The sequence below is a fragment of the Camarhynchus parvulus genome, chromosome 3 (genome assembly GCF_901933205.1).
Source record: "Camarhynchus parvulus chromosome 3, STF_HiC, whole genome shotgun sequence".
Lineage (NCBI taxonomy): Eukaryota > Metazoa > Chordata > Aves > Passeriformes > Thraupidae > Camarhynchus > Camarhynchus parvulus.
In genome coordinates this window covers 12,123,727-12,150,649 of record NC_044573.1, presented here as the reverse complement: position 1 = coordinate 12,150,649, position 26,923 = coordinate 12,123,727, and the positions used below count along the sequence as shown (strand labels likewise).

The 26,923-nt window shown below is 41.4% G+C and overlaps 1 protein-coding gene across 2 annotated transcripts in view; it reads right to left on the bottom strand.

Moving 5' to 3' along the window:
* The window catches only part of FBXO11 (F-box protein 11), a 70,657-nt gene extending 44,382 nt beyond the window's left edge, over window positions 1-26,275 (bottom strand). For both annotated transcript variants that reach the window (XM_030946069.1, XM_030946070.1), the window contains exon 1: window positions 25,833-26,275. In XM_030946069.1, coding sequence (XP_030801929.1) covers window positions 25,833-25,944 — 112 coding nt within the window. In that variant the 5' untranslated portion in view covers window positions 25,945-26,275. The remainder of the gene's footprint in view (window positions 1-25,832) is intronic.
* Window positions 26,276-26,923: the final 648 nt, after the last annotated feature.

Below are 26,923 nucleotides of genomic sequence, written 5' to 3'. Positions count from 1 at the left end.
CAGGACAGTATTCATTTTTTCTCTAGCTGAGTTTCTGATAACTTTGAAAAAATTTGGGGCAAACCCACAGTCTAGGAATGAGTAGATTCAATGAGAATGCAGAGATTTCACTTAAAGCATCCTCAATTTACACTTCAAGTTTTCTACACTCCATAATTGATCCATTTACAGGAATTTTCTGTGATCCATGGGAAACCAAGAGAAACATGGCTCCTCTTGAAAGAGCAATAAAACAATTCACAAGTGTCATTATGAATTAACACTATTGCAGCTATGCAAGCATAACCCCTGTAAAACACCATCTCAGGGCACAATCATTTCACCCAATTTTCAGGAACTGAAAGCCTCCCACAGATTTCGCTGTCATGAGCCACATCTGCAGAACACTGTTGTAACACAGGCAGAAAAAAAATATGTATCTCCTGCTACTAAGTGTAGTAGCAGATTTGGAGATACTTGCCATGCAGAGCCATCTGCCTCCTGTGGACTCTCCATGAGAAGTAACTGACATCTATCAATACATTGGCCCAGCTGAAACCTCACTACGTCAAAGAGCAGTTTTGATGAACCATAGGAAATTCCTGGTTTAGGGCTTCAGAATTAAAAGAGATTCTGAAACGCCTAGCATGACAAGGAAAGGCAGTTATGGATCTGTCTTGCAGTGGCAAAAAGCCTAAGGAAAAAACCAACCAAGATGAAAGGCCAGAGAGCCCTTTTTGTGTGCTGGGTTCCAAGGGGTATAGTCAGTATCATTTCCTCTAAGAAAGAAACAAAAGGAGGAAAACTGTATTAATAATACTTCACAGCTTACTGGGTTTGGCTGTCTTTCTTCCCTTCTGTACCAAGCAAAGTTTCCAAGCTGACCACTAGTCTGTGAAGAAGCAGTGAAACAGCAAACAGTCCAGAGGAAAAAATATGGACCCTGTAACCTTGACAGATAGCTGGGAGGAAAACACACCTTGTGCTAACACTCCTCACAATTCTGCATCTTCAAGAGCATGTCCCCAGAAAAAGACAACTGTGCAAACTGCAAAAGGAAAAAACTAAAATTAAATCTGCTATCTTTTTTGGCTATTTCCCCTTACTAATACACTGATATTCAACAAGCACACTGCATTCTCCTGCTGCCCTAGTACTACAATCAACACATAGAATTTCAAATGCTACAGCTGAAATGAAAAAAACAAACAAAACCCAAAAGAAACTCCAGCACATACACCCCCCAAAGAAACTGTGAAATAGCACTATAAGAACACCATAACTAACAACAGTATCCTGAAAACATAAAAACATTACACTGGAGAGGAAAAAAAATCGAAAAAATCATTAGTTCCTGCCAAATTATTGCTCTTTAATTCACCAAACAGACCCCTTGTCATAAGACACAGTTATTTTTGACCTTTCAAGAAAGACTTATTTAATGAAAATGATATATACATATATATATATGTGTGTATTATGCCAAAAACTGGCACAGATAAAAAAAGAAAGCAAGCATTTCTTATCCTTGAATTAGTCAAAAATATGTTTATGAATTAGTCTAACATATGTCATAGTAATGCTGAATTTTACAAGCCTAACTGTGGCAAGGTTTTACATGCAGTCACTCATCTGATGCTTACTCTGAAAACTTCTCCATGACTGCTCCTATTATTCTGTTCCTTCAATTACCAACTCTGAGGTGCCTGTCAAGAGCAGGAAGACATGGTTCTGTTTAGCTTCAGGGAAATAACTGAGAAAAAAGTGTGGAACCACAGCAAGTGCCAAGTATCATCGGGGTGCAGGAGGGAAATACTCATTTGCCAGCATATATGTTATTAAGATGGGTGAAGAAATCTGTCATCAAACTATAAAACACCGCTGCAGTAGTCAACATCTGATTCAAAACTAAATTTGTTAAGAGCTACAGTAAAAATAAGAAGCTGCTGACAACACCAAAGACTGTAGGACTAAGGGCCTACCTAAACCCAAGCTGCTTTGAGAAAAAGTAAATACTACACAGAGAACAAGTATAATTTTTCAAACCTATTCTGGGAGATAAACACTAAATAGCTTTTCTACCAAGTTTTACTGTATTAATACACGATTTAAATACAAGTTGGGAGAACAGGATCATCTGTTTTCCACTGCCAACATGTGTTGCAAAACAAACATTAGGAAAGCTGGAAAGAAGGTTTTGTATTATACGTTCAAGGAAATTGCAGCACAGGGAGAACACTCTGTTCTTCCTTGCACTGTAGACTAAGGATGTCTTAAACACCCCAATCCAGAAGTTACTGCTCTTGGATATCTGGAGAGGAATAAATAATAAAATTACATCCTGATTTTATTAGAAAACCAAATGGCATCATTTTGATACATTAATGAAGTTTTTACCTTTTTTTTTTTGTTTTCTCTACCTTTAAATAGAACTTTTTAAAAACCAGGTTTATTTTTACAGACATACACTTCTTTTTTCACTGTGTGAATTCTGCACACATTAAGTTATCCAGCCCAGTTATTCCACAACACTGCATAAGCAACCACCCCTCGACACTCAGCTGGTTTTAACTTTCCTGTTTTCAACTGCAAGGAAAAACAGGCTGTCACAGGCTGACTAAAGATGTATCTTTGCCATTAAAAGCAGTATCATGCATGAAATGCTGCATCAGTGAACTTCTCAAAGCTTTTTTTAAGTAGCTATTAAATTTCCATTAGTATTTTCTATTAACACTGTCATTTCACATCATGAGGAGCTGTTAGATATATATATAGACATATATCTTTAACAGCTGTATATATATATATACATTCAAACTTCAGAAACATGTATTTAATGAATAACAACTGATTCTGATACTGATTTTGATTTCTGCTTTTGGTAAAATTTCAGTGACTAAAACACCCACAACTGTCAAGGTGTGTGGGTGGTGGTGGAGGGCAAAAATCTGTATTTGGCTGTTAATTATATCTTTTGGTAATTAATTACAGTATTTGCAGATACATTTTTCCTGGTAAATTCTGAAGTTAAATGTAATGGCTGCAGAATTTAAGAGTTTCCAGAATGAGACTTTTTGCAGTGAACACTCTCAAGTTTAAAACCACAGATGATGCCCTGTAAGTGATGAACTATTTTCAATTACTGACAATTTCATCTAAAAATAAATCTAGCTTCTTTTCTTAGTATCTCTCAACTGTTTTTCTTATGGTCCCAATTTGACTAATGATCTGTTACATTAAACAATATGGAAATGCCCATCTAAAAAAAAAGGCCTTATAGATTCCTCCTTGCCAAAAGTAGATGCTTATTATTTCCAATTCGAATTTATTCTTAACAACATTAAGAGGAAATAAAGTTCAAGCAGGCAGAGTAAGTTTGGTCACCTGAGAGCAAGCATAGGTCACAAAATGGAAAGAAACTACTAATTTTTTTGGTTTTGTCAAAATTGTCCAGAAATACTGACAGTTCTCAATAGGGGTGTTTTTCTTCTTCCGGAGTCTTTTTATGTCTGGTCTTTTTGTATACCTACAGGGGAATCCTGAACTTTTAATTTCTTAAACAGGTCCTCCTTCTCACACACCCGAACTCCCATTTTTAGTTTCCCAAATTCTGGATTTTCAGTCATTTTAAGACCAGACAGAAGAGGGGTTTTGCCATTTATTCTGTCTCCATTTTGAAGGTCTGAGCCACCACACTTCCTACAAATTTGTTATGCCTCAGTATGGTAAATTTCTATCCAAAAAAGTGTCTTTAAATCATGTCCATTAACTGTAAAATGTGTTTGAACACGTGCAGCAAAAAGCAATAGGGAAACATTATGGTTGAAGAAGAGCCCAGTAACATCCAGACACTCACAGCCCTTCACTACACACAGTAATCCTGTGTTGTGAGCCATTGAAAGACACTGAAACAGCCACCAAAAAATAAACCCTACACTAAAAGGCCGCAAGGACCTAAAGAGGTTTTAAGAGGAATGTTCTTTCTCACTATGCCAAAAAATCAAAGATAATCTAGAAGCTGCACATTAAGATGGTCAATTTTTCACATCTGCACACTTCTGTCATTACCCAATGACCTCAAACGTTTCCTCTCAGATATCTACACCAAGCAGTGTATTTACAGACCAGAGCACTCTAGAGAGTCAGTGGACAAAACACAGGCAGAAAAAAACTGCATCAATAAACTTCTTTTCTGGTTATTTTACCTACATTTCCCAATTATTCTTTATCCAAAGAAAGATTTTTAAAAATTGAAAGACTGATTAGAAAGTATTCAAAGATGTCAAGATGTGGCATGACAGCTACCCCATGGTGAGGTTCCCCTTCATGCCTTGACTAGTGCTGACAGTCCCGTCACCCCCACATCCCCAATGAGCCTACACAGTTTGATCTTGTCCCTTCCAATAATTTTTAGTGTTGATGAGAAGTTAAACATGAACAAAAAATTTAGCTTCGTGTGTACACAGAGCTGTCAAAGCATTCTTCTGGAGACAAATTTGATATATACACAAAAACGCACTGTGAGAGAAGAGTCATAGGTGTGCAGTTCCAAACACACTGATATAGTTCTGAACACACTGATCCACCAGAACAGAAAACACCCTTTGTTTAGCCAAACTAATTTTACTGAGTGCATCAACAGACTACATGAGTCACAATACCTTGGTTGAAGAGGGTTGCCATTTCACAGTACTAATTTATTGTGGTTTTTAGGTCATCTGACTATATCCTTAAAAAGCTGCAGGTATAAAGAGTATTAACATTAAGAAGGAACATCGTATTACAAACCAGACAGATGGCCAACAAACCTTCAGATAAGTTCTGTATGACAAATAATCTTATAGATAATTATCTCTTCTGCAGGACAAACTGCTCAAATATTAAAACGAAAAGACTTGCTTTGCCCAAAGCACTGAAGAAGTTCACAGAGTTTACAGCTGTACACAAATAAGGTGAAAAAGCATTAAAGCACTGGAAGTACATCAGAAAAAGATTTCCATAAGGAGACATTGGTTTTTTTTTGACTGTGAGGGTGACTAAGCAACAGCACAGGTTGCCTGGAGTTTGTGGAGTCTCCAAACTATGTGAGCCCTTTCTAAGATGGCCATGGCTTTGCTAATGTGGCAAAGGCAGAAGGCACCACAGGAGAACAATTCAATCACTGCTTGACTCCAGCATTCTCATGGTAAATGCTCTCCCCATTCCTACTTAGTATACCAACACCTGAAGTATTTACCCTCCAGATGTCTATTACAAGGCCCTACCACTGGCCTTCACTGAAGCTCCAATCCAACTGTTTTGCTGTAAAACATATGTTTGTAGTATTTCAGCATCTCAAAAACTTCAGCCCATTTTAATTCTGCTGAGTACTCCACACTTCTAAAAATCCCAGACATGGTGACATTAGGATAGGAAGACAGACCTTAGTATTTTCAACCATACACATGTAGAACTACACTGCTACATGAATGTGGATATTTTCCACACCAGTGTTACTTTGTTATTTGTCAAATAATCTGTATCAGAATGTATTTTGTCAGCAAAAATCTATTATGAAGAAATACTATTTCAAGTTAAATCAAAGCATCTCCAGCACAGCAATTTAAAGATTTGATCAGAACTGCTAAAATATAACTTGTTAAAGTAATAGAAACTGTGTCCTTCTCTTAGATTTCCATAATACATACATTACATCATTCCTTCCCAACTGTCAGACACAGTTTCATTTCATCATCATCCTGGTCCAAAGATTTGAGAGCAGAAAAACACCAGTGCTGCGTATTTTGACCCAGAGTTAGGCTGTAAAACATCCCAGGGCCCTTCTATACACTTGACCAGGCAAGTGGAACATCACCAAGTCTTCATCCATCTGTTTTTAAATAAACAGTGTTTTTGGAAAGGGACAGCAACTGATAAGGTATTAGTAACAAGAAGCTATTTTAGAGAAGGAGCAACGTTTCTATGAAGTTGAATGATGATGATTAACTGATAGAAACATCCTTCCTTTTCAATTTCTTTAATTATACGTACAGAAAAAAATTCTAAGAGGTCAGTCTCAAAGCCAATGTGCAGAAATTTTAAAGATGAGGACTCAAGCTGCTTCTCTCCTCACCTTTCCACATTAAAGACCAAAAGGTAATGAGGTATTAGTGTTTACCTGGAAGACCAGCATGAAGTAAATAAACCCCTGCCTGACTGTGTGATCTTGTTTACACTGCTCAAACGTGGCTATAACCAAAATAAAAGCTTTGATTACAGAACCACAGGAGAAGATTAATCCCTTACTGCTAGAGCTGAGAAAGAAGGGAAGACAAACTCCAAGACATCCACCAGACCTATAAGAGAATGAAGATTTCAAAATCGGCACTGCTAGGGCGGTAGCAGAGCAGGGGTAACCCCCAGCTCTGCTCAGAAGTGAAGCCTCCCAGGCACAGTGAGCTGAGCAGAAGCCATGGTCCTGCCGGGCAGGAACCCCTGGGCTGTGCCTGCTGGGCTCTCCCGAGGCTCAGAAAGGACTCTGGAGTATCTGCAGCAAGCAGTGCTCCCTTTCTGCTCCTCCTCTCCCCATCTCAGGCTCTTCCAGTCATTTCTGCTCACATCAGGAGGAATGACATACAAGTACCACCCACTTAAGGGTGATCTTCAAAATAGTGTCTACCCCCCACCCCCAGGTCTTTCACCTGGAATGAAGCAATACTTACTCTATTACTGTACACCATCTTTGACAATCCTGTGAATGTCACTGGTACAGAAAGAGATCAGCCCTTCTTTCTCCATATTATTAAGCTCTCAGCAGTTACAAAAATAAAATTTAAAAGAAAAATCAAGAAGTGCTACTGTGCCAATTCAAGGTTTCAAGGACCTTTGCAGCTGTAAATTGAAGTATGCTGGAACACATGCTGGCTGAACACGCTGTAAAACTCACCTGCTAGACAAGATCACACCAGCTAGAAAGTCAGAGTATTAATATATTCTACCTCCTACACCTTCACTCTAAATTACTGTCAATTTGCTAAAAGCAAAGCCACACACAATCACTCTCCCTTACAAAGTATGTTCCCAAACTAATGAATCTACAGGCTGCACTAAGATGGTTATATAACATCAGCAAATTGAATTTATTTTCCAGGCCCTATTTTCTGTCAGTCTTTGTAATCATCACCTCAGTTTCAGCTTCCTTCATCAAATCATCCTGTCACAGTTTCACCTGTTCTGAATTTACCAATCTGACACACCTGCAAACTACTCAATTGTTCCACTGTTATTAATGCACAGGAGCACCTGGAGACTCAGCCAAGTCAATCACTTCAAACACTTAGAGCAGAAGGGAAAAAATCCAAACTTACCCTGAAGAGCTCATGGACACAGCTGCAAGCAAGGCTAGAACAGGAGAGAGTAAGACAGCACAGAGGCACAGTGAGTTTTTCACACAGGCTTAGAATGGTGTGTTGACTGTGCAGTGCTTTGGGGTTACGTGAACTACACTCACATCTCTTTCCCTGCTGGTTTGCTTGCAGCCATTCCTTCTCCTAATTGATAATCTGGGATGAGATGAGGCACATTGTTTAAGAACTCTACACTCACAAACTTGCTTGAAACTGCTGGAGCCAAACCAGAACTGGCTGCTGCCATCTTGGCACGCTCCACCTGATTCATGAGTTAAAGGATTAACATCTTTAAAAGTAGGTGGGGAGGATTTAAAAGACATTGCTGCTTATATTCTTTCACCTGTGCTTCTTTCAGACATCACTGCTGTAAAGCAAGGGTAGAAAAAGTATTTTCCATGAACTCATTTGAATTTAAATACTACTGAAAATTACTGGTGAAAATAAAGGAGAATCTAGTGAACCAGTTTCCAATGTTTGATCTGAATTACTTTACCTTGTGTTAACACTTAGGAGGAGATCAATTCAGTACCAAAAGTCCTTAATTTCATTAACTACACTTATCCCACTCATTACTGTGCAACTGAAATTTTCATAGAGCAGCCACCTCCTCCCTCCAACCCAAAGCTATCAAAACCATCTCAATGCCACTCCTGTGCTTCTGAAACACCACTCCCAAAAGGGCTTTGGGCAGCAGTTAAACAGGGGAAGAAAGCACACAGCCCATGGATTCTATACTCCCAGGTAAGGGCTGGAGAGTGGGCATTATCCAAACCCTGTGAATCCAAAAGCTTGCAGCCAGCACAGCTAGAAGGCAGGTAACAGAGAGATACACCTTGAAGAACCCTGTCAATGTACAGGAGCTGCTTGACAATTTTTTTTTCTTTAGATGTCAGAGCATATGCCACCACTGATGACTAACAAGTAAGGAACACAAAAAAATTTTGGTGCATCAGTCAAACCATGGTTGAAAAACTATGAGGCCTGACATCAAATCACGCTGCTATCTTTGAAGTGTAGTACTTAACAGTCAGTGAATTATTTCATGCCAGTGCTGTGTGCATTTCTGATACTGGCACAAGATGAGAAACAGGCCAGTGACAGGCCAGTGACTGATGGAATGAATTTTTACCTCCATATGATAGACAATACACACTCATAGCAGATGGATGCACCACATTATCTACAGTGATATTCTGAGAAAATATTACAGCAGTTGGAATGTCCAGTTATAACCAGAAACCAACAAATCAACAAAGCTGAGGCATCAGTGTAGAGATTAACTTCCCTTAACAGATGCCTCTCATTTGCCACATGTAGGAAAATATTTCCAGAAAAACATATTCAACTTTGTATCTCAGACCCTCAAAGGACCCTCAGGAGGTCCTGTCTTTGGTGCAGGAAAGTTCAAGACTCTTGTCACATAGCAAGAGCTACACATGTGTGCATACATATACTAGCTAAGTAAAAACAAAATAAGAACCAACCTTAAATACTTAGAAGAATAAGAGTCAGAACCACCTCATTCTGCTCCTGTCTTTTCATATTTCCTTTATAATTTAATCCTGGAGAACTGCAGTGCTTCAGGGAACACAGGTCAATGCCAACAATTCAGCACCAATCTAGTACTAAACATCACTTCTAAACACAAGAGGTTTTTTATTGACTACCTAGCATCTTTACCTTGAAGGGAGCCTCTGAAGTGTCTAAGTGTTCCTAGAGGAAAACCTTGCATGCAAAGCATCTACAGACTGATGATCCTGTCTCTACAGCCACTTCACATCCACCTTCTCCACAGACCAATGCCTACCATGGGACAGCAAGACCATAGATGCAAACTCAGAACAACAAATCAGTTTCAAATCCTACACATGTAGAACGTGCAAGACCCTGTCCATTTGCAAGCACAAAAAGCCCCCCACTACACAACTACATTTTTGTAGTCTGTCAGATTTGAAGTGCCAGCACAGACACAAGCAGATTCAGCATCAGTAGAGACTCAACAGAAAAGAATCCTTTGTGAGTTGTTCTTAAATCACAAGCATTCAAAACATTTCTAGCAAGTGAAATATATTTTGTGCACTCAACTTCAAGTATGCCACAAGGGTCATGAACACAGTTAAATCCAGCCTAGTAAATAAATGGGTATTTTCCCTCACTGAACTAAAACATACAATACTTGTGAAATATTAATTATACTGCATCAAGTACAGCATTCTTACATCTCTGTTCTAGAGGCAAAACTGGCATATTCTCCACGTTCTAATACATATCAAAGACAGTTTATAAGTGCATTGAGCTTTGCCATGTTCCCCTTGTATTTTGGTTGAGCCCAAGGAGCATTAGTCATCTTTGTTATATTCATGCTCAACATAGCTAAAAAAATTGTCTTAAGATGTATTCTAAGCAACTGTCAGATTGAATTTTTGACATGTTAATTCTCAAACTATGGCTAATTTAAAAAACAAACTGGTCATATTCTATAGGTTGAATGAATAAACATACAAAAACTGGTACTGCATTTATTTAAATAATTTGTTCACGTGTACTTTTATGATTGTTTTACACAAAGTACATATTTTAAGAATAATTCTTTAAAATACTGCATTGTGTCTCACCATTCTGAATTTAATCAAGAAGTAACCTACAGCAACCTTTACTTATTTTCCTCCACATATACCAACATCCATCCTACATCCAGATGCTGTAAATATGGTGGGTTGGGTTCACTTTCTGAGGTTTAGTTGATTACTGAGGTTTTGTTCACAACTTCACAAACCAGTATTTTGGTAGGAACAAATGCTGCTTCTGAGAACTTTTACCTTAACTGACATGGGCAATCTAGCAATCCATACTCCTCAAAAAACACAGGCACTCTCCAGAAGAACAGTCTACAAGCAACTCCAGGCAATGCCTCCAGGCAAGAGGCTGGTGGCTCCTATAAGCAACATACACCTGCTCCTTTTCATTAAACATACAGAGGAGTAAGTCGTGCAGGACCAGATTGAGCCCTGGTAGAAATACAGTGTACAAAAATAACAAATTAGATACTTTCTGATCAAGTGCACTAGTCAAATGCAGTTATCAGAATGAAAAAATATTAAACATTTATAACAACCTAGACTGAGAGAGTAAAAGTCATATTTAGAGCTCAGGCTAGATTTGTTACCAGGCAGTAAACTGCTGCATGCATGTAATTAAGTACACAAAATCAGTATTATGCTAACAAGACTTTAAGAGCAGCACTTAGGTGCAAAGACTAAAACCATCTTTCACAGCAGCTGAGTCTTCTGCATTCCAAGGGGAAGAACCATCTCTGCTATACATAGTGCCATCTATTAGTCAGAAAATGTTCCTGGGAACAAAGCGAAGGGCTATGAAATAACAGGTTCTGAAAAATTTGTTAATAACATTTCACACTTGAGAACCAGAGCCTTCAAACCTAAGAAGAAAAAGAAAAGAAGTCATGTGCATCTCAAAATCAAAATCCAGTTTGGCTATTTAAGCTTAGATTTTAAGACCCTTATTAAAATATCTTATGTTGTTTAGGAAACAAATGGAAAAGACAAGTTTTTCCTTAATGAAAAGTAATCAATTGTGGCTGAAGTCCAGAAAACCTTCAGCTAAGACAGTGTTGGGAAGAAAATCTTACAAAGTGAAAACTTACAGAACAAACACAGGAATAAAACTGTCAATGACACAAGTGGCAAAAAGATCTGTTTTGTGCCCTTAGTGGACAAATACAGAGGTGCAATCATCTTCACTACAGAGCAGTTCAAAATTAATTTTCATTTTTTACAAAGCCAAACCTTACTGTCAACTGGCTCACTGTAAACACAGAAGACTTCTGGGCTCCCAGCATAGAACAGACTTGACATATAAAGGTGGGACAAAGTCCCATCACCACATTCCTCCCCACTTGCTCACAAATGACACTGGAGGCATATATGTATTAGAACAGAAGTTAAAAACACTAAAAAACTACTAATAGCAGGACTTTCCCCTGAAATAATGGGACAGGCTCAGACAGGAGGTCCCTACATAAATTTGTCTCTGATGTGTTCCTACTCGGGAGCATGGTGCCCAAGTAAATATCAAAAGCAAGGCAACTAAGTCACGGACTTGAACATCTCAAAATACAGACAGTATCAGTCAAATTCCTTATCAGAAATAATTACACTGGAAGTAATTGTGAAAGTGCCACTGAACTTCATTTTGCCAGTACAAATGAGTACAATACTTTGTCAGTGCCCTTTCTGGACAGTTGTAACATTTTATTCCAAGTCATTACAGCTTTATTTTTTAAATCAACTTTGAAAAGTACAGAGAACTAAATATAATTTCCTGCAAATCTGAAGCAATTATTAAAGTCAAATGTTTCCACCACATGTACAAGAAAAAAAATTGCTTTCCTCTAGCAAACAACATAATTTACTAGGACAGATATAAGGAAAATTTAAATTCCAGACTGTTCTCTGAGCTACATGTAGCAATGAGGGGATGTCTCAGACACGTTCTATTGCACATTGATAAGACCTCAACCTTAACAGCCTGGAAGCCCTACCATTTACTCCTAGACACGATTGTGAAAGGCACAATCAACACTGTGACAGATTCTGAGACCAAATTATGGATTCATACCAGAGCAATGCATGTTGCATATATTCCCTTTAAAAATCTCTGGTCCAATGGATGGAGAAGTGGACAGAAGTGGATAAAGCACCAATATGCCAGGTACCATCTTTACAAAGGTCCTTTCAGGGCGGCCAGCAGCAGGTTCAAGTTGGAGCAGAACATCATCTGTAGCAGTCCAGATTACCTCTGAGTACTAGGAATCCATTACTTAAATTATGTTGCTTCCTAGCCTCTTCCCCCAGCATATCAGAGGGCTGTAGGCATGACCAAGTTACAGCAGGTAAAGCCAATGTAAATGCTGGACTTGCTAAGAGTTTCCAGAACCACTAAACTATTAACTCATGCCTAGTCTCGAAAAAACAAAAGAACCAACCACCAAACAAAGAGAGGGAGCAGTACTTCCCTTTCTGATAAAAATATTCAAAGCTTTTCAAATTAAAAGCCATATACCAGTTTGACTGCCAACTGCAGTGTTTTCTCCAACTACTTACTTTCCCAACCATTACCTTTTATAAACTCACATAGTCTTCCTCAGATAAAATGTTACCAGTGTTTTCTTCTCTTTCTGTCACAACAATGCACCAATATGATCAATAACATTAGGAGTTCCCGCATCCCTACTCAGAAGCCTATGCTGAAGTTCCTGAAGAACCAAAGCAAAATCTCAAGAGTTTAAATCTTCCACATGAGCTGTAGGCCATCCCTCAATGCACTTCCTTTGGTATTTGTGCTTTCACAATGTCACACTGCATTTTAGTACAAATGTGTCATTTTCTTGTGCCTTACGTATGGTTCAGTGCACCCAGAGGCACACCTATGGCTTCACAACTGTCACAATGCTGTATCTCAAAAGCACAAAAAAGAGTCTATAAGGACACAGAATGCAAGTTATAAGAACATTATTTATTCTCACAGAAATGCCCACTGTTCCTCTTGGGATTTTTTTAAAGTTAATTGCACAAACAGTAAAAACAAAAGCCTTACTCTCTGCCTTACCCACAAATAAGGGCTTTGACTGACACACACTGGCAAATAAAGAAAAAAAAAAAGTCTGCCAGGCAAAGCAAGCCTCAACCCTGCCAGCTGCCCCTTAGAATGTAAGTTGGTGCCCCAATGACAGATGGCCATGCAGCTCACATGGCACTGCAAGAGCAGCTCCAGTTCTCAGCCCAGCATAATTAAGCCAACCAACTCCAACTCTCCTTTACCTTCATATGGTGTCCTGAAAGATTAAAGCACCACCACAGCCATATCCTGAGCCATTCAGTGATCCCTGTCTTGAACAAGGATCAGCTGGCAGCACAGAACAAAGGGCAACTGAGAGCAACAACTCCCAGTACACCCATCCAGATTTTAGCCTGGGACAAGATGAGCACTAACTTAAGTCCAGAAAGAAAACAGGTACTGTACTAAGACACACCATGTAGTTCACAACTGGAGTACCAACCACAGGAACCCAAGGACATCAGGTTCAGTTGTGTGCTTTGCCACAGATGCGGTTCCACGATAAAGATAAAACAATTCAAGTGTATAATACTGCCAGAAAGGAGGGTGCAGACCTTTTCCCACCAGCTCCCACAGACAGTGGGAGTGATTGTACAGGTACAGTCATTAAAACGAAGGAAGGAAGAAGCAAATCACTGCGAAAATCCCTTCTGGTAGCCATTTGCAATCACACTGCTTAAAATATCAGTGAAACTGTGCCTACAGACTTCCCTGGTGACTTTGGGCAAGCTATGCCATTTCCCCATGCTTTCGTTTCCCATTGCTGATGTCAGAACAATGGCACATCAGAACATCCCAGGTGTGCAATGACAGCCACAGACACCACTGAAGGCCTGCAAGACACACGAGCTCTGCAACACAAATATCCAAATTAGTAAAACAAAGGGGATCCTTTACCAGTAGCTGAAATTACTCTAGGCAATCACTAGTGGCAGAATAACAGATATTTCCCCATGTTTATTGCAACTACAACACAAGACCTTCAGGCAGAAGGGAAGAATTAAAGTTGAGTGCACTGATTAGTATTCTTTTTACATCACTGAATGCTTGAACAGCTCTTTCCCAAGTAAACTCTGAGCATATACAAGAGTAAGGATTTCTGTGAAAAGATCAGTAAGTCAGGAACCTGCTGGACTAGAAACTGCTCATTAGTCTTACTCCACCCACTGCAGGGCTGTTACTAGAAATACTAAAAGAGGAAACAAAGAACCACTGAATTGGTCCTCTCACTTTAAAAATTAAATATGTACACATGCATAAAAATCCACTCTTAACAGAAATCCTTATTTCACTTAAACTCTTAAGGTCATTAAGTCTACTACAGTGATTGTCTCCAAGAAACTTTATCTAGTTGGGGAGATTTCGGCAGTTGGGTTTACAGAATGGGATATTTAATTGTCTCCATATATATAGTGAAAAATACCTGACGGAGGAGGAAGAGGCAAGGCTTGGGAGGAAATATATCACTTATCTGTTTTAGTAAAAAAAGAGCAGGTTGATTTTTGTTTTTAATTGAGGAAAAAAAACTCAACACAAGCAGGATACCACATTCTTAAACCCTGCTCTTCTGATGCCTTTGCCTTTTCTCAAACCATACACAGATTTCAAAAGCAAGACGAATTAAAATTCATTTTCTGTAATGTATTTGGCCATTTCTGTAGTACTTTTAAATTTGAGGAAAAGACAAAATATGTCCCAGAAATCATAAGGAAATCTTAACTAGGCTCAAGCAGTTACCCCAGCCACCAAAATGTGCACAGCATTTATATTACTGCAAAACATAATCTTTCTGCCAACAGGACCCTACACATGTTACAAGAAATAAATCTTAGTTAATGTTTAATACTCAGTATATATACATAATTTTACTGACTACATCTGCAGGAAAGCATCATAATGTTAATAAGAAAAAGAAATTGTCTGTTTTACTATTTAAAATTTGCTCGTTATGAAAATGGTAATTATTTCTACCATGCAAGTGACATAAAGAGCTGAAAATTTCTGCCTTTCACAGCCATTACAGCACCACTTCACCAGACTACTTGTTTGCTAATAGCAGTAGGCCAGAGGAATGCTCAGGGCCAATGCTGTGGATAGGGAAGAAACATTGGGATAACAACTGAAGCGTATTTAGTCTGAAAAATCACTGTGCACAGCTCACTATGATTCAGGTAACGTTCTTGATGCCACACAACTGTGCACTATTTCTAGATCTTACACATACACACAAAAATATACTGGCAGCTTTTTGCATTCTTTGTGATATTGGTCATTGTTTCAACTGAAATTAATGAAAAACTATGCACTCAATCTGCTGGGATTTACCCAAGAACATGGCAATGAATCCACTCTCAGCACCAGTGGATAACAGGTATTGTTTGGCAGGCCTTTGAAAAAGAAGAGTTAAAAATCATGCTTTTTCCACACACTACCTACTTTTAACTTCCACTGTATTAATCAGCATACGAGCAACCCACAGCAGAGAGAAAACTCAAAGCTTCGGTTTCTAAAAAAAGTTATCCAGAAAAATACAGGCTGAAAAATTAATGAATTTTTGAAATGAATTAATGAAAACTGATCTTGAACTGGAACACCTCATACTACTGAGACTGAAATTTTAAAGTACAAATTTGTTTGAAACTAATTTTCTGTTGTCTCTCTTTTCCCCACATTTTTACAAATTTACAGATTTCAACGTTAGTATGATCAGTACATTTTCCGTTAAACTTACATATTACAAGTTAGGCTGTCTGTAACCGAAAAATCAAAATAATTTCATCTCCTCTTCTGACATTTAAAAAACAGTTTCAGAGGGGATGGGGCTGTTAGTAAACATTATTTCCTGTTTAAAGTTAACAAGCCCAGATGTTCAAGCGTTATTTAGACAAAATGGGAGATCCAACATCACACTGACAAGTACTGTGATGAACTGATCTTCAGAACTGAGCTTCGTTAGACAGACACCCACTGAACCTACTGGGATACGCCTTTTTCAGTTACTTAAACCTTTCAAACTAAGGTAAAATTTGACAATGACTAGCAACCATGCTGATACTGTCAAGTGTATCAGCAGATTATTGATCACAAGCTGCTGATGAATGAGAAGGTATTTGGCAAGATATGAAAGGTTCTAAACTTGTTATCAAAGGCCACTTGAAGTTGCTCAGGTATCACCCAGTATCACAATCACACCCATTCTTCTCCTAGTCAAACTGACAGCAACAGTAGCCCAAAGCACTAATCCTCTCTCCTCCCACTGATGCCTAGCTGGCCAAACTCCTCTTGTGTTGAAGGAGGTTCTCTCAACAGCAATCCAAGGCACATACCTTAGAGGTTCAATTATTGTAGAGCTTTGTGGAGACTTAAAAATGGAACCAGAGGAAGCTCCAAATGGATCTTAATACAAGAGGGAAATTAGAAATTGAAATTAGGTGCTTTTTAAGGTCTCTTCCAACCCAAACCAGCATGTGGTTCCATGAAAAGCGCTTCTTCTGTGATGGAAAAACCACTACACAATGTCATACACGGCAATTGCCCCAGACTTTTGCTCTTCCAAGGTCTTAACAGATGGAGCTCAGCTACCTCTTGTCCCTACCCATGGTCTCATCTTGGACAGCTGCAGGTCCAAACAGAGCAAACAAAACTTCAGAGTAAACTGGTTTATTTTGAATAACTGCTCTTCAAAGACTGTGGATGAATGTCCAAGGACATGGTCACAGATCCTACCACCTTCAGAGAAATGTGAGGCATCACATCTTGACAAGCATTAATGTAACAACCATCCAAGAGCTGTAGTCCTTTGTCAAAACAGCAACAACTGAAGGAAATGGTAAACATTAATTTGAGCAGCCACTACACACAATTTACATTGATGACCCAACAGCATTTGGGTCACCTTTCTGGCCTCCTGCATTACCAATTGTCATGAAAGGCTTATTTAGACAAAGCATTTAATTTTGTCCTCAGCTCTTAGAAACAATGACTAAAATCTGAAGTTTTCCCATACTTCTGCAGCATAATGTTCTTTCTAAAGGCATATAGACAAACCTAATTTTTTAAAGGTATGTTGATAAACTTTCCAACTATTTATTTCTCACAGGACTACAACAAGTCTGCACCAAGGCTTACGTCTCAAATTCCAATTAAAGAAGAAATTTACACATTTCCTCTGATTATTCCAAGTACAAGAAGCTTGGGAACTGTAAATTTTACCCAATTATCTCCTAGAAAAAACATTTATTGACCAAATAAGAACAAAAAAATAGGAGGATACTTTATATACACACAGGATCACTAATGCAGTAATTAAGTAAAGAGATTAATCTGTATAAGAAGAGGAAATGGAAAAGATTGAAGAGACAGTTCTGAGTTTCTCTGGGAGCCTTAAGAATTCACTAAGGCAGCAAGAGAGGATGGCAGTATCACTCTACTGAAAAATATTTTCCCATAAGCATTTAAGTAGTATTTTAGATTTTTAACAATTATTGATGAACCAGACTGGACTGGATTTGCTGTTGCAAAATCAAATTTCAAATAAGAAGTAGGCACTAAAAAGAAAATCAATTGTTTTACCTTTCATGTCATTTCAGATCAAATTTAAGTGCCATTTGAAGCAAATGGGAATTTTTCAGTTAGCCAGGATTTCAACAGCCTTTGAATGAGAACATCGAAAATTGTTACTGCAGTGTTAGAATTACTTCAATTACCACGCATCATCTGAGAGAAATCAAGGTAAAATGTACTTCTTCAAAAACAAGAAAGAAGTATACCAAGATATTGTGAAATAAACAACTTGTTTTATATGTTTATACATGCACTAATAAAGCTTTGCATGTTCTGCTAAAGAAAAACACACCTGGCAATTGTAACATCGGACTGGTTTTCAGGATAGCATCTTTGTAGGATTTATTTCTTCAGCAAGGTATGGTCTCAAAACCACAACAATACAGGAAAATGGTGAAGTCCTCATCCTGCTGTTCTACAGCCAAACTAGCTGAGAGACAGAAACTGCATTATTGTTTTAGCCAAGGCTCTTCAGCAGGTCTAACAATCCACATGGAGAAGGGAGTGCCTTGCAAGAGCATAATGAAAGAGGGTCAAGCTAACTCAAATTACCTTCCATTTGCCACAGGCTAAGAGCATACACATGAACAATTACTGTGAATCAGACACCCCAGATCAGCTGACATATGGTAACCTGTCATCCTACAATAACCTGTCCAAATACAAAGATAGCTTGAAATGTAGACCTGCTGTAGAGCTACAACTCACCCCTATTCAGAAAGCAAAACACTAAACCCTGGAACCTTTGCTTCTGGATGCATAAACTGAAAACAAGCAACAGAAGAGAACCCACAGATGAGAGCTCTTAAGGTAAACAGGCTGTTTCCAAACACTACAAACTGGGATCACCAAAAGGAAATAGTTACTGTAACATAACCTATTAATGCTAACCAGCCCTTCAGTATAAAACCATATACACAGTATGATGACCATGAGACTGCAAATTCAGCTTTTCTGCTGGTGTGGACAGTGGTTATTTAAAATAAGTATAGGAATTACAAGTACAGTTGTTGATTTGGCCTTGTTGCCATGTAGTGGCAATTCAAAGGAGGACAAAACCCAAGCCAATCTCATTCTCAGGAGTGCTCATCTTTCTCTGCTGTGTGTACCTACCAAGCTCAATGCAGTCAGTCAGCACAGAAAAAGTGAGGAAAAGCTCTATAGGCTCTACCAGCACTAGACTGGCACTCACATGGTACAGCTGAATCAGTTTTTTGGAACACAGAACTGGTTGTGCAAGAAGATAAACACTACTATTATTTTGATACTGTGGAATACCAGAGATATCCGGTATGTATGGGAAGCATATCTACACAGGCTTCTGTGGGACAACCTACGTAGAGTCAAGGTACAGCACTCAACAGAAACAAACCTAGGAGCCTGAGTGACAAGGTTTCCAGGCAGAGTTCAACTATGCAGCAGTTTGAGCTCCCAGAACAAAGCAGTGCCTGAACTCTCACATAATAAGACATCAGAGGGACCTGACAAACCTGGCAACGGAATGGAAACTGCAGGTTTCTGTTACAACGAACAGAAGGTTTCATTGTATGTGCCACAGCACAGAGCCCCAGCAGCATTGCAACAGCTCCTCTCAAACACACAGCACTGGCACCAGCCACTGGGGCAGGCTCCAACCCCACACCACAGCCAAGCTGATCTAGGGGTCACCTGTGAGGGCAAGGGCCAGTCCCACCAATGGCCAATTCTCTTACTCACCCAACCCTGCAGTTAGAGAGCTCCAACAGCTAAAGCAGCAGGGAACTACTCACAGTGTTTTGGAGGCTTGGTTTCTGTGGTGATATGGTTCAGGGAGCTAAGGGTGTCAAAGCAAGGCAAAGGCTGAGCATGAAGTTAGAAGCAGGAGAACCAGGACAACCTCCTTCTCTAACAAACAGGCTCCACAATTACTTAGCTCTCTTGGAAAAATGCAAGAAAAGGAAGTCTCTCAGAGGAGAGAACAAAAAATAGTCCCCAAAAGCCTACTGAAAGAACTCCAGGCTTTATAAGTGTTCATTGCCTGTTTAGCCTAGCTTCTACCCACAAATGAATAATAATTTTAAGAACAGGGAATTTCCTGATTTTTATAATCAGGAAAACTGTTATTGACAGGAACCACAATAACTACTATTCAAGCTATCGTTTATGAAGGATTCCAGCTTCATAGATTTTAATCACCTCAAGGAAAGTTAATTAAACTTTCTAACAGGAAGTACAAGGCACATTATAGAAGATGCCTCTAGAGCATCTTCTTTACTTAGGAACCCACATGTAGAACTCACTCTTTTCTTCTACAAAAATTTAAAAGCAATAATATACTACAAAAGCAGAATTTTGATACTCTGTATTTTCACTGTATGCTTTAATTTGCTTTCTTTCCCTCCCACCTCCTTGGCCCCCATTTCACAAGAACTGAAGGACTCAGACTAAAAGCCTAGATTATATTCAGATACTACAGCTTAGTATCATGAGCAAGAATCACCAAGTTTTACTCCCCTTCCAATCCAAGTGCTGAATGCAGAAACATCACACAAGTAAGAAACAGAAAGAAATACCTAATAATCTGAAACTGTGAAAAGATTAAGCAATGACAAATTCAACTGACAAACCTTCCATTTTCTCAATTCCTGTTAGTTCAGCCACTTCACCTCTGCTTTTTTTTTTATGCATATGTTGTGCAGCTCTGGGTTAATTTTCCTATCGTATCTGTTGTAGTATATAAAACTAAATACCTTTAATCACTAATCAATGCAACTTAGAAACCTTACAGAAGCACACTACCTCCTCTTCCTAGCAGACGAAAAAGTTTACAGGCAAGGCCTGCAAGAGGAAGTTTAAGTGTTGCTACAGGTGATGCACGTTAACAACACACCTGGTGCATCCTCCTTCCAATTACCCAGGGACCCAGAGGAGAGTGTGGGCCAAAGAGCTGCCCTGGCTGCAGTGGCAGCCCCTGGGATGCTGCCTCTGTGTGTGTGTGCACTCGGTGTGCTGAGCAAACACCCGGCCCAGCGGTGGCTCTGCACATTCAGCACTGGTGAGGCACACTGGGCTCACCACGCTGCTGAGGGAGCTGCCATGAAAGCAGGCTGCCAGCCTGACCTTCCCAGGCAGCTGCTGGCGTGACAGAGCCTTCCTAGGGCTCCACTTCCATGCATATACATCAAAGCCTCACATCCAGTGCACTGAATGTTTATTTATGCTCAACAAATGAGATGCTTCATGTCTGCACACCTGCAGTAAAAGCCTGACATACACTGCACAGCTTTGGTCTACTCTGTAGCTGTGATTCTCCCAGGAAGCACCACAGCAAGGAGGGGGGCACAGAGCATAACCTTCTCCCAAAGCACCAAGATATAAAACAGACCCATGGAGGAAGCTTCATTATCTCTTAAACCATTGGGCTCCAAGTTTTTGTCACACAGAAAGTAAAAAGAGATTTGGTATTTCTGGGAAACTATAACTGATGTTAATAGTCTTATGATTGACTAAAATATACCAAGACGATAGACAATGAACACTACTGTGTATGCCAAGAACAAATATACTTGATTTTGATCTCTCCAATTGAAATAGAAAGCTTTAGCATAGGTTTAGGCACTTGTCCTATATGAAGGACAACAAAGGTACATGGATACTCCTTTGTACTTCTAATGCAGAATGAGGCTTTGGGAAACACAAATCGTACTTGAAGAACCAATTTATAGACTCCAAACTTTTATCTGTAAGGTAGACTTTGGAAACTTTTCATTGCAAAAACAAGATCTTTATTTCCATATCTTTTCCCAGCCCATGACTCACTTTCAAGAAATAAGAGAAAAGCCTTAACTAGATTTCTTTCCATGTGGAGCAACTGATGCCTGACTTGACTTCTTGCCTTAAGGGATGACCCTACAAAAACTGAAACCCATTTAGGTGCTTTGATGCAAGTCTGTGCGCTTGCTTCAAAATAAGAATAATTTAATTCAGTTACTGTTACTGCCCTGCACTCACCAAATAAGCCTTTAGCACATACTAAAATAAAAAAAATCATATATCATAATGCACGTGCTTTCACACACACACTTGAAATAGAGCCAAATAAAGATTCCTTACCTTTCCTAAGATATTTATCTCAACATTACAAAATTCAAACGTTGTGAGCAAGAACTCTATTGGAGTTTAGTTTCTACATGTTTTACACAGTCTGACCCACTCTTTTTCCCAGTCCGTCAAGCCCTCATGTCCCCTATACAGACAAATGACTAATTCAATTACCTTGTGTGCTGACAGGCCAGCTGGTTGCTGCTTCTTGGCATGGGTAGAAGAGAGTGAGTTATAAATGTCTTTCTCTCATTGTCTTCGTCCTCTGCCCAGCCACAAAACTTAACTTCACACTCCTTTGTCAACTTTGGTTTAAACAAGCTAACAAGTTCAGAAGTTGCAGAGTGACACACAGACTATATGGGTGTATCTATCTTGTTTTCACTGGAAAATAGATTGGGGCTAGGAGGGGAAGCAAACTTGCAAGGTAGGTTTACAGCACACACGTATTAAATTTGCCTCAGCTCCAAAAGTATTGACCCAGCTTAACCCAATCTAAAATGGAGCTGCCACAGCCCCACCACACCCACAGGCGTTCAGTGTTATCCCTTCCCTTGTAGCAGCACTCGTGCCAAAAATCAACCTGGGAAAAAAAAAAAGGCAGTTAGCATTTGGTGCAGGCAGCTCAGAGCCAGCTCCTGCCTTGTCACATGGACACCGGCAGCAGGGAACAGCAGCACCGTGGCAGATGCAGCTGGGGACTTATCAGCACACAGGAGCCGAGCCTAAGAGCACTTAAATCTGGACATGCAGCTCAGAACCTCATTAGTACTACAGCCAATGATGTGCTGGTTTTACACAGGCACATATGCACTAATGGAGTTATTATTTTGAGAAGAACAGAAACAAGAAAAAAAATATTCATATGATAGCACTGAGGTTGACAATTTCAGCTGCATTCTGGACAAGATCTTTTGGTCTTTTAAAATAAGTGTATAACCTTGTCTTCTTCCTAGCAAAACTAGCCAAACCTACACAGTCAAGGAAGAAAAAAACAGCACTATAAGCAAACATGGGAATATTTAATCATAAACATTACCGAGTCCAGATTTCCTTTTGAGTAGACCTTTGTCCTAACGAAAATAAAAGGACACATCTATTTTATATCATTCATGCAGAATTGCAAAACCACTGAATAAACCACTGGTAACCCCACTGGTGACTGGGGAGAGATCAGGCGGGAGAAGGCAGAACAGAAGTGGCATGGTGTAGCCAGAGTGGCTAACTTAGATGGAGGGAGGTGTGAACAGCAGAGCATAAGGCAAAACATCTTGGGAAGTGTATCCTGATGACATCTTATCTTGGCTGAATAACACAGTGAGTCTGGGGAAGAAAACATTTTTATCTGCAATCATTTATGATCTCCCTTTCCCACTAATCAGAATACAGGTATTGTTCACCAATGCATATTATAGACAGCATGGTTATATATTCATTAGATTTGTTCCTACTACAACATAAAATGAAAATCACTTCAGTATAAAGAACAGCTTTGTATGATTTTTAAATTCTTATAAGGAGCCTTTGAGGAAGGATTTTTAGAAAAGTATTTTTTCTCAGTGGTCTATTTATTAACAATAAGCATCATAACTTGATTTTTACCCAGCAGTGAGCATGTAACAGCTGTTACTGAGCTGTAAAACACTGTCTACTTACGCAGCATTAAATAATAAATAAAGCTCAAGACCTAGTACATGTTTTACTAAGCAATTTAATGATATGAAACAAGAAGTTCCAAAGATTAACTGTGAGCTGTATTATCAACTCTGTCCCATGATATCTGTGCCTATAAGCACGGAGCTGTAATACGAAGGAGGAAAGAAATTAACAGTAACAAAAAATAATTTTTGTTCAGTCACAGCTGCACTCACAGTATCCAGTAAGAGTTTTTTTTAACAAATTTAAATCTGAGTTCAATAGAAACCCTTTCCTAATAATTTATACTGATTCTTTTGTACAGCCTTTTTTAGGATGACCTACATTGCTTGGGAATAAAGGTGAAAAAAGTCAACACTGATTTGCATGGTATAGTCTAACCCCAGCATATTGGCTTTTAATTTAGTAGCATTATTCATCAGCCTTTACTGCAATAGCCCTGCACAAAGCCATCAAAGTCACAGGAAAAACTGAAATTACCTTCCAGATACAGTGGATCAGACCTTGCAAATCCTGAGACAGAACAGAAACTGCACTAGAGACACCCCCAAATGCAGACGGAACACTAATGACAAAAAAACCTTAATGCTGTTGATACATTTTTAGCCAAGTGAGACCTAGCAGAACTGACCTTCAAAAATGCAAGGAAAAAGCTAGCAGTGATCCACATGGAACGCTAATTTCCACAAACCATGGAATTTGATTTTGTTATAATTTCATCACCACTGAGTGGTCAACCATGTGAATCAGAAGAACAATGTGAAAGAAAAAAAAAATTAGGTGAGTCCGGAGTTCCAGAAATGTCAGAGAAATACAAACACACTGCAGCCTCACATTTTAATAGAGAAAGTTTCTGCCTGTATCTTTAGCAAATTACTAACATATGAACAGTGGCAGTCCAACGTAAAACTGAATAATCACTGCATTTAATCCATAAGCACATCATTCTGGATGCCTTTTATAAGTTGTATTTTCATCTGTTTAAAAGGCAAAGTAAGCCATGGAGTTGAAAAAATGCCTATATTCTGCATATGGAACATCGATGATGAAAACCTTCAGTGCATGTCTTTGAGAGGAAGTTCTTTTTTTTGTTGTTGTTTTGCTTTATTTTCTGTGTTGTTGTTTTTCTTTTAAATGTCAGTATACCAGAGAAGTCATTTTAATCATATAATTACTTAAGATTTTGGAAGGTTTACACAAGACCCATAATTGGGCATAAGACATCACATCCTCTGGTTATATACACAGCAATCTGGTCTGGGTAACATTCTTTGCTCTGACCAATGTGTGCGAGGGGGGGCGGGGGAAGGAAGGGGAGGGAGGGGAGGGAGAGGAATGAAGAATTAAAAATACTTCCTCAGATTAAATTTTCTTTACTTCATTTACTTAAAATGTTCTGATTGCATAAAATGCACTAAAATATTTATCGCGACGCATCTCCGTAGTTAAAACACCTTGTTCTCAATGCGATATCCTAGATATTCAAACAAAAGACATTCAGCTGACAATGAAGCTTTTTTTTTTTTTTTAATTTTAAAAAGGCATTTGTACACCTAAGACCGCACCACGGATCAGTCTTCTTTATCATGCCGGAGTTGTGACAGGTAAAGCATAAAAAATTAAAATCCAATCCACCAGATAAGACATGCAAAATGTCTCCTCCAATCCCACCCCCATCTCGCCTTCAAAAAAAAAAAAAAAAAAAAACAAGCCCAGCCACCAGCAGCCCTGCACATTCGGAGCACAGGCACAGCGGCACCCCCAGAGCCACCACTGGGGCGACAGCAGCGCCAGGCCCGAGGGGCCGCCATCCCCGAGCCCCCCCGCACCCCGCTCCGGGCTCCATGAGGGGCGAATCCCACCTCGCCGCTTCCTCATGCCCTCACACAATGGTGCTTTCCCCCACTACCTCCCAATTGTCAACATTTTCTCGCTAGGCCCCGGCCGGGCAGGGCCAGGCTGCGGGCGGCCCGAGCCCCCGCTCCGCTCGGGGGCGGCGTGGCCGGGGGGGATCAATGGCCGATGGGCCGCGGCCCCCCCGCCAGCGCTGGAGCCGAAGCCCGAACTGCGCAGCAGGCGCGGCGCAGCGGGCCCGGCCCCGCGGAGCCTCGGCCAGACCCAGGGCCGCCGCCCCCGGACACCATTTCGGGGAAGGTGCCGCCGAGAGCGGCCCGACACCATTGCCTCCCCCCGCCCCGCAGCCCCCCGGGCGCTCTCCCCCCGCGGCCCTCGGGGCCAGGCCCGCCGCCCCCCGCGGGGAGGCTCCGGTGTTCCCGCGGGGAGAGGGCGGCTCGCCCGCTCGCGGTCCCCGGGGACGGGGCGGGGGCTCGGGGGGGTGTCCTGTCCCGAGGGGCCGCGGGCGATCCGCTCCCCCCTCCCCGGCCCGGGAAGGGGCAGAGCCCCCGCCTCCCCCCGAGCCGGGGCAGAGCCCGAGCCAAACAAAGCGCGGCCTGAGCGGGAGCCAAGGGTGAAGCAGCCTGGGCTTTTCCTGCCGGTCCCCGCGCAGGGCGGGCCCCGAGCCCGGCTTACCCCGATCCCCGGCGGCGGCGGCGGCGTTGTTCCTCTCCTGCTGCTGCTGCTGCACCGGGCGCGGCCTGGACACTCGCCTGGGTCTCCTGTTGGCGGCTCGGACCGAGTTCATTTGCCGGCTCGTGTGGGCGGCGGGAGGGGAGGGGGGAGAATCCTCCGGCAACCGGTGCCTCGGCGGGGACGGGGGCGCTCGGAGGGAGCCCCGGGGCGGCCGCCTCGCAGGCGCGGGCAGCAGGGAAGGGCGGGGGGGAAATCTCCGGGCGCTGGTCCCGCCGCCGCTGCCGGCTCGCTCGAAGGCAAAGGAGCCGCCGGCTCTCTCAGCGCTGCTGTGGGGGACGATGGCGCCGCGCCCCCCCCGTCCCGGCCCCCGGCGATCCCGCGGTCCTGCCCGGCTCAGGCCCGTCGCTGCTCCGTGGCAGGAGGAGCCATTGACACCACCAGGGACGCGCTCGCGAGCGGGCGGCCGTTGGGCGGCCGTGTTCCGCCAATCGGCGCGCCCCACACAAACGGCCGGCGCCGGCGCGGCCAATGGGCGCTGCCGTACTATCGGTGCGCGGGTTGGGGAGGGGCGGGCGGGCGGCTCGGCGCGGGGTGGGGCGGCGCGGTGCCTATAAAAGGCCGGGGCCGCGCGTGTGGGGCGGCAATGGCGGCGCTCGGGCCGGGCTGTGGTGGCGGCAGCGCCCGTGAGGAGCCGGCGCGGAAGCCGGGCCCGGGGCAGCCCGGAAGCCGCCGGCAGAACACGGGCAGCGGAGGGGTCCGGCAGGCTCCGCTCAGGCCGTGTGTGATGAAGGAGAGAGGGCGGGCGTCTGGCAACGGTGCCTTGTTGTGGTGCCGTGCGCCTTGGTAACCCTGCCTGGGCTGGGATTAGCCGTGCTGTGGGTGCCGGCTCGTCTCGGCTTCCTGGCTGCTTGTTAACCATTTTTTCCCCTCTGGATTTGTGTATATTTCTTGGCCGGCGTGGCCACTCTTGTTTGTGCTGCCTTTTGCTAATACACCGATAACGCTCTTTAGTTTGGGCTTCAGACAAGTGTATGAGGCTTTTCCTCCTTTATTATATTTGTTGTGTTGGTGCTCAGCTGATGGCCTCAGAG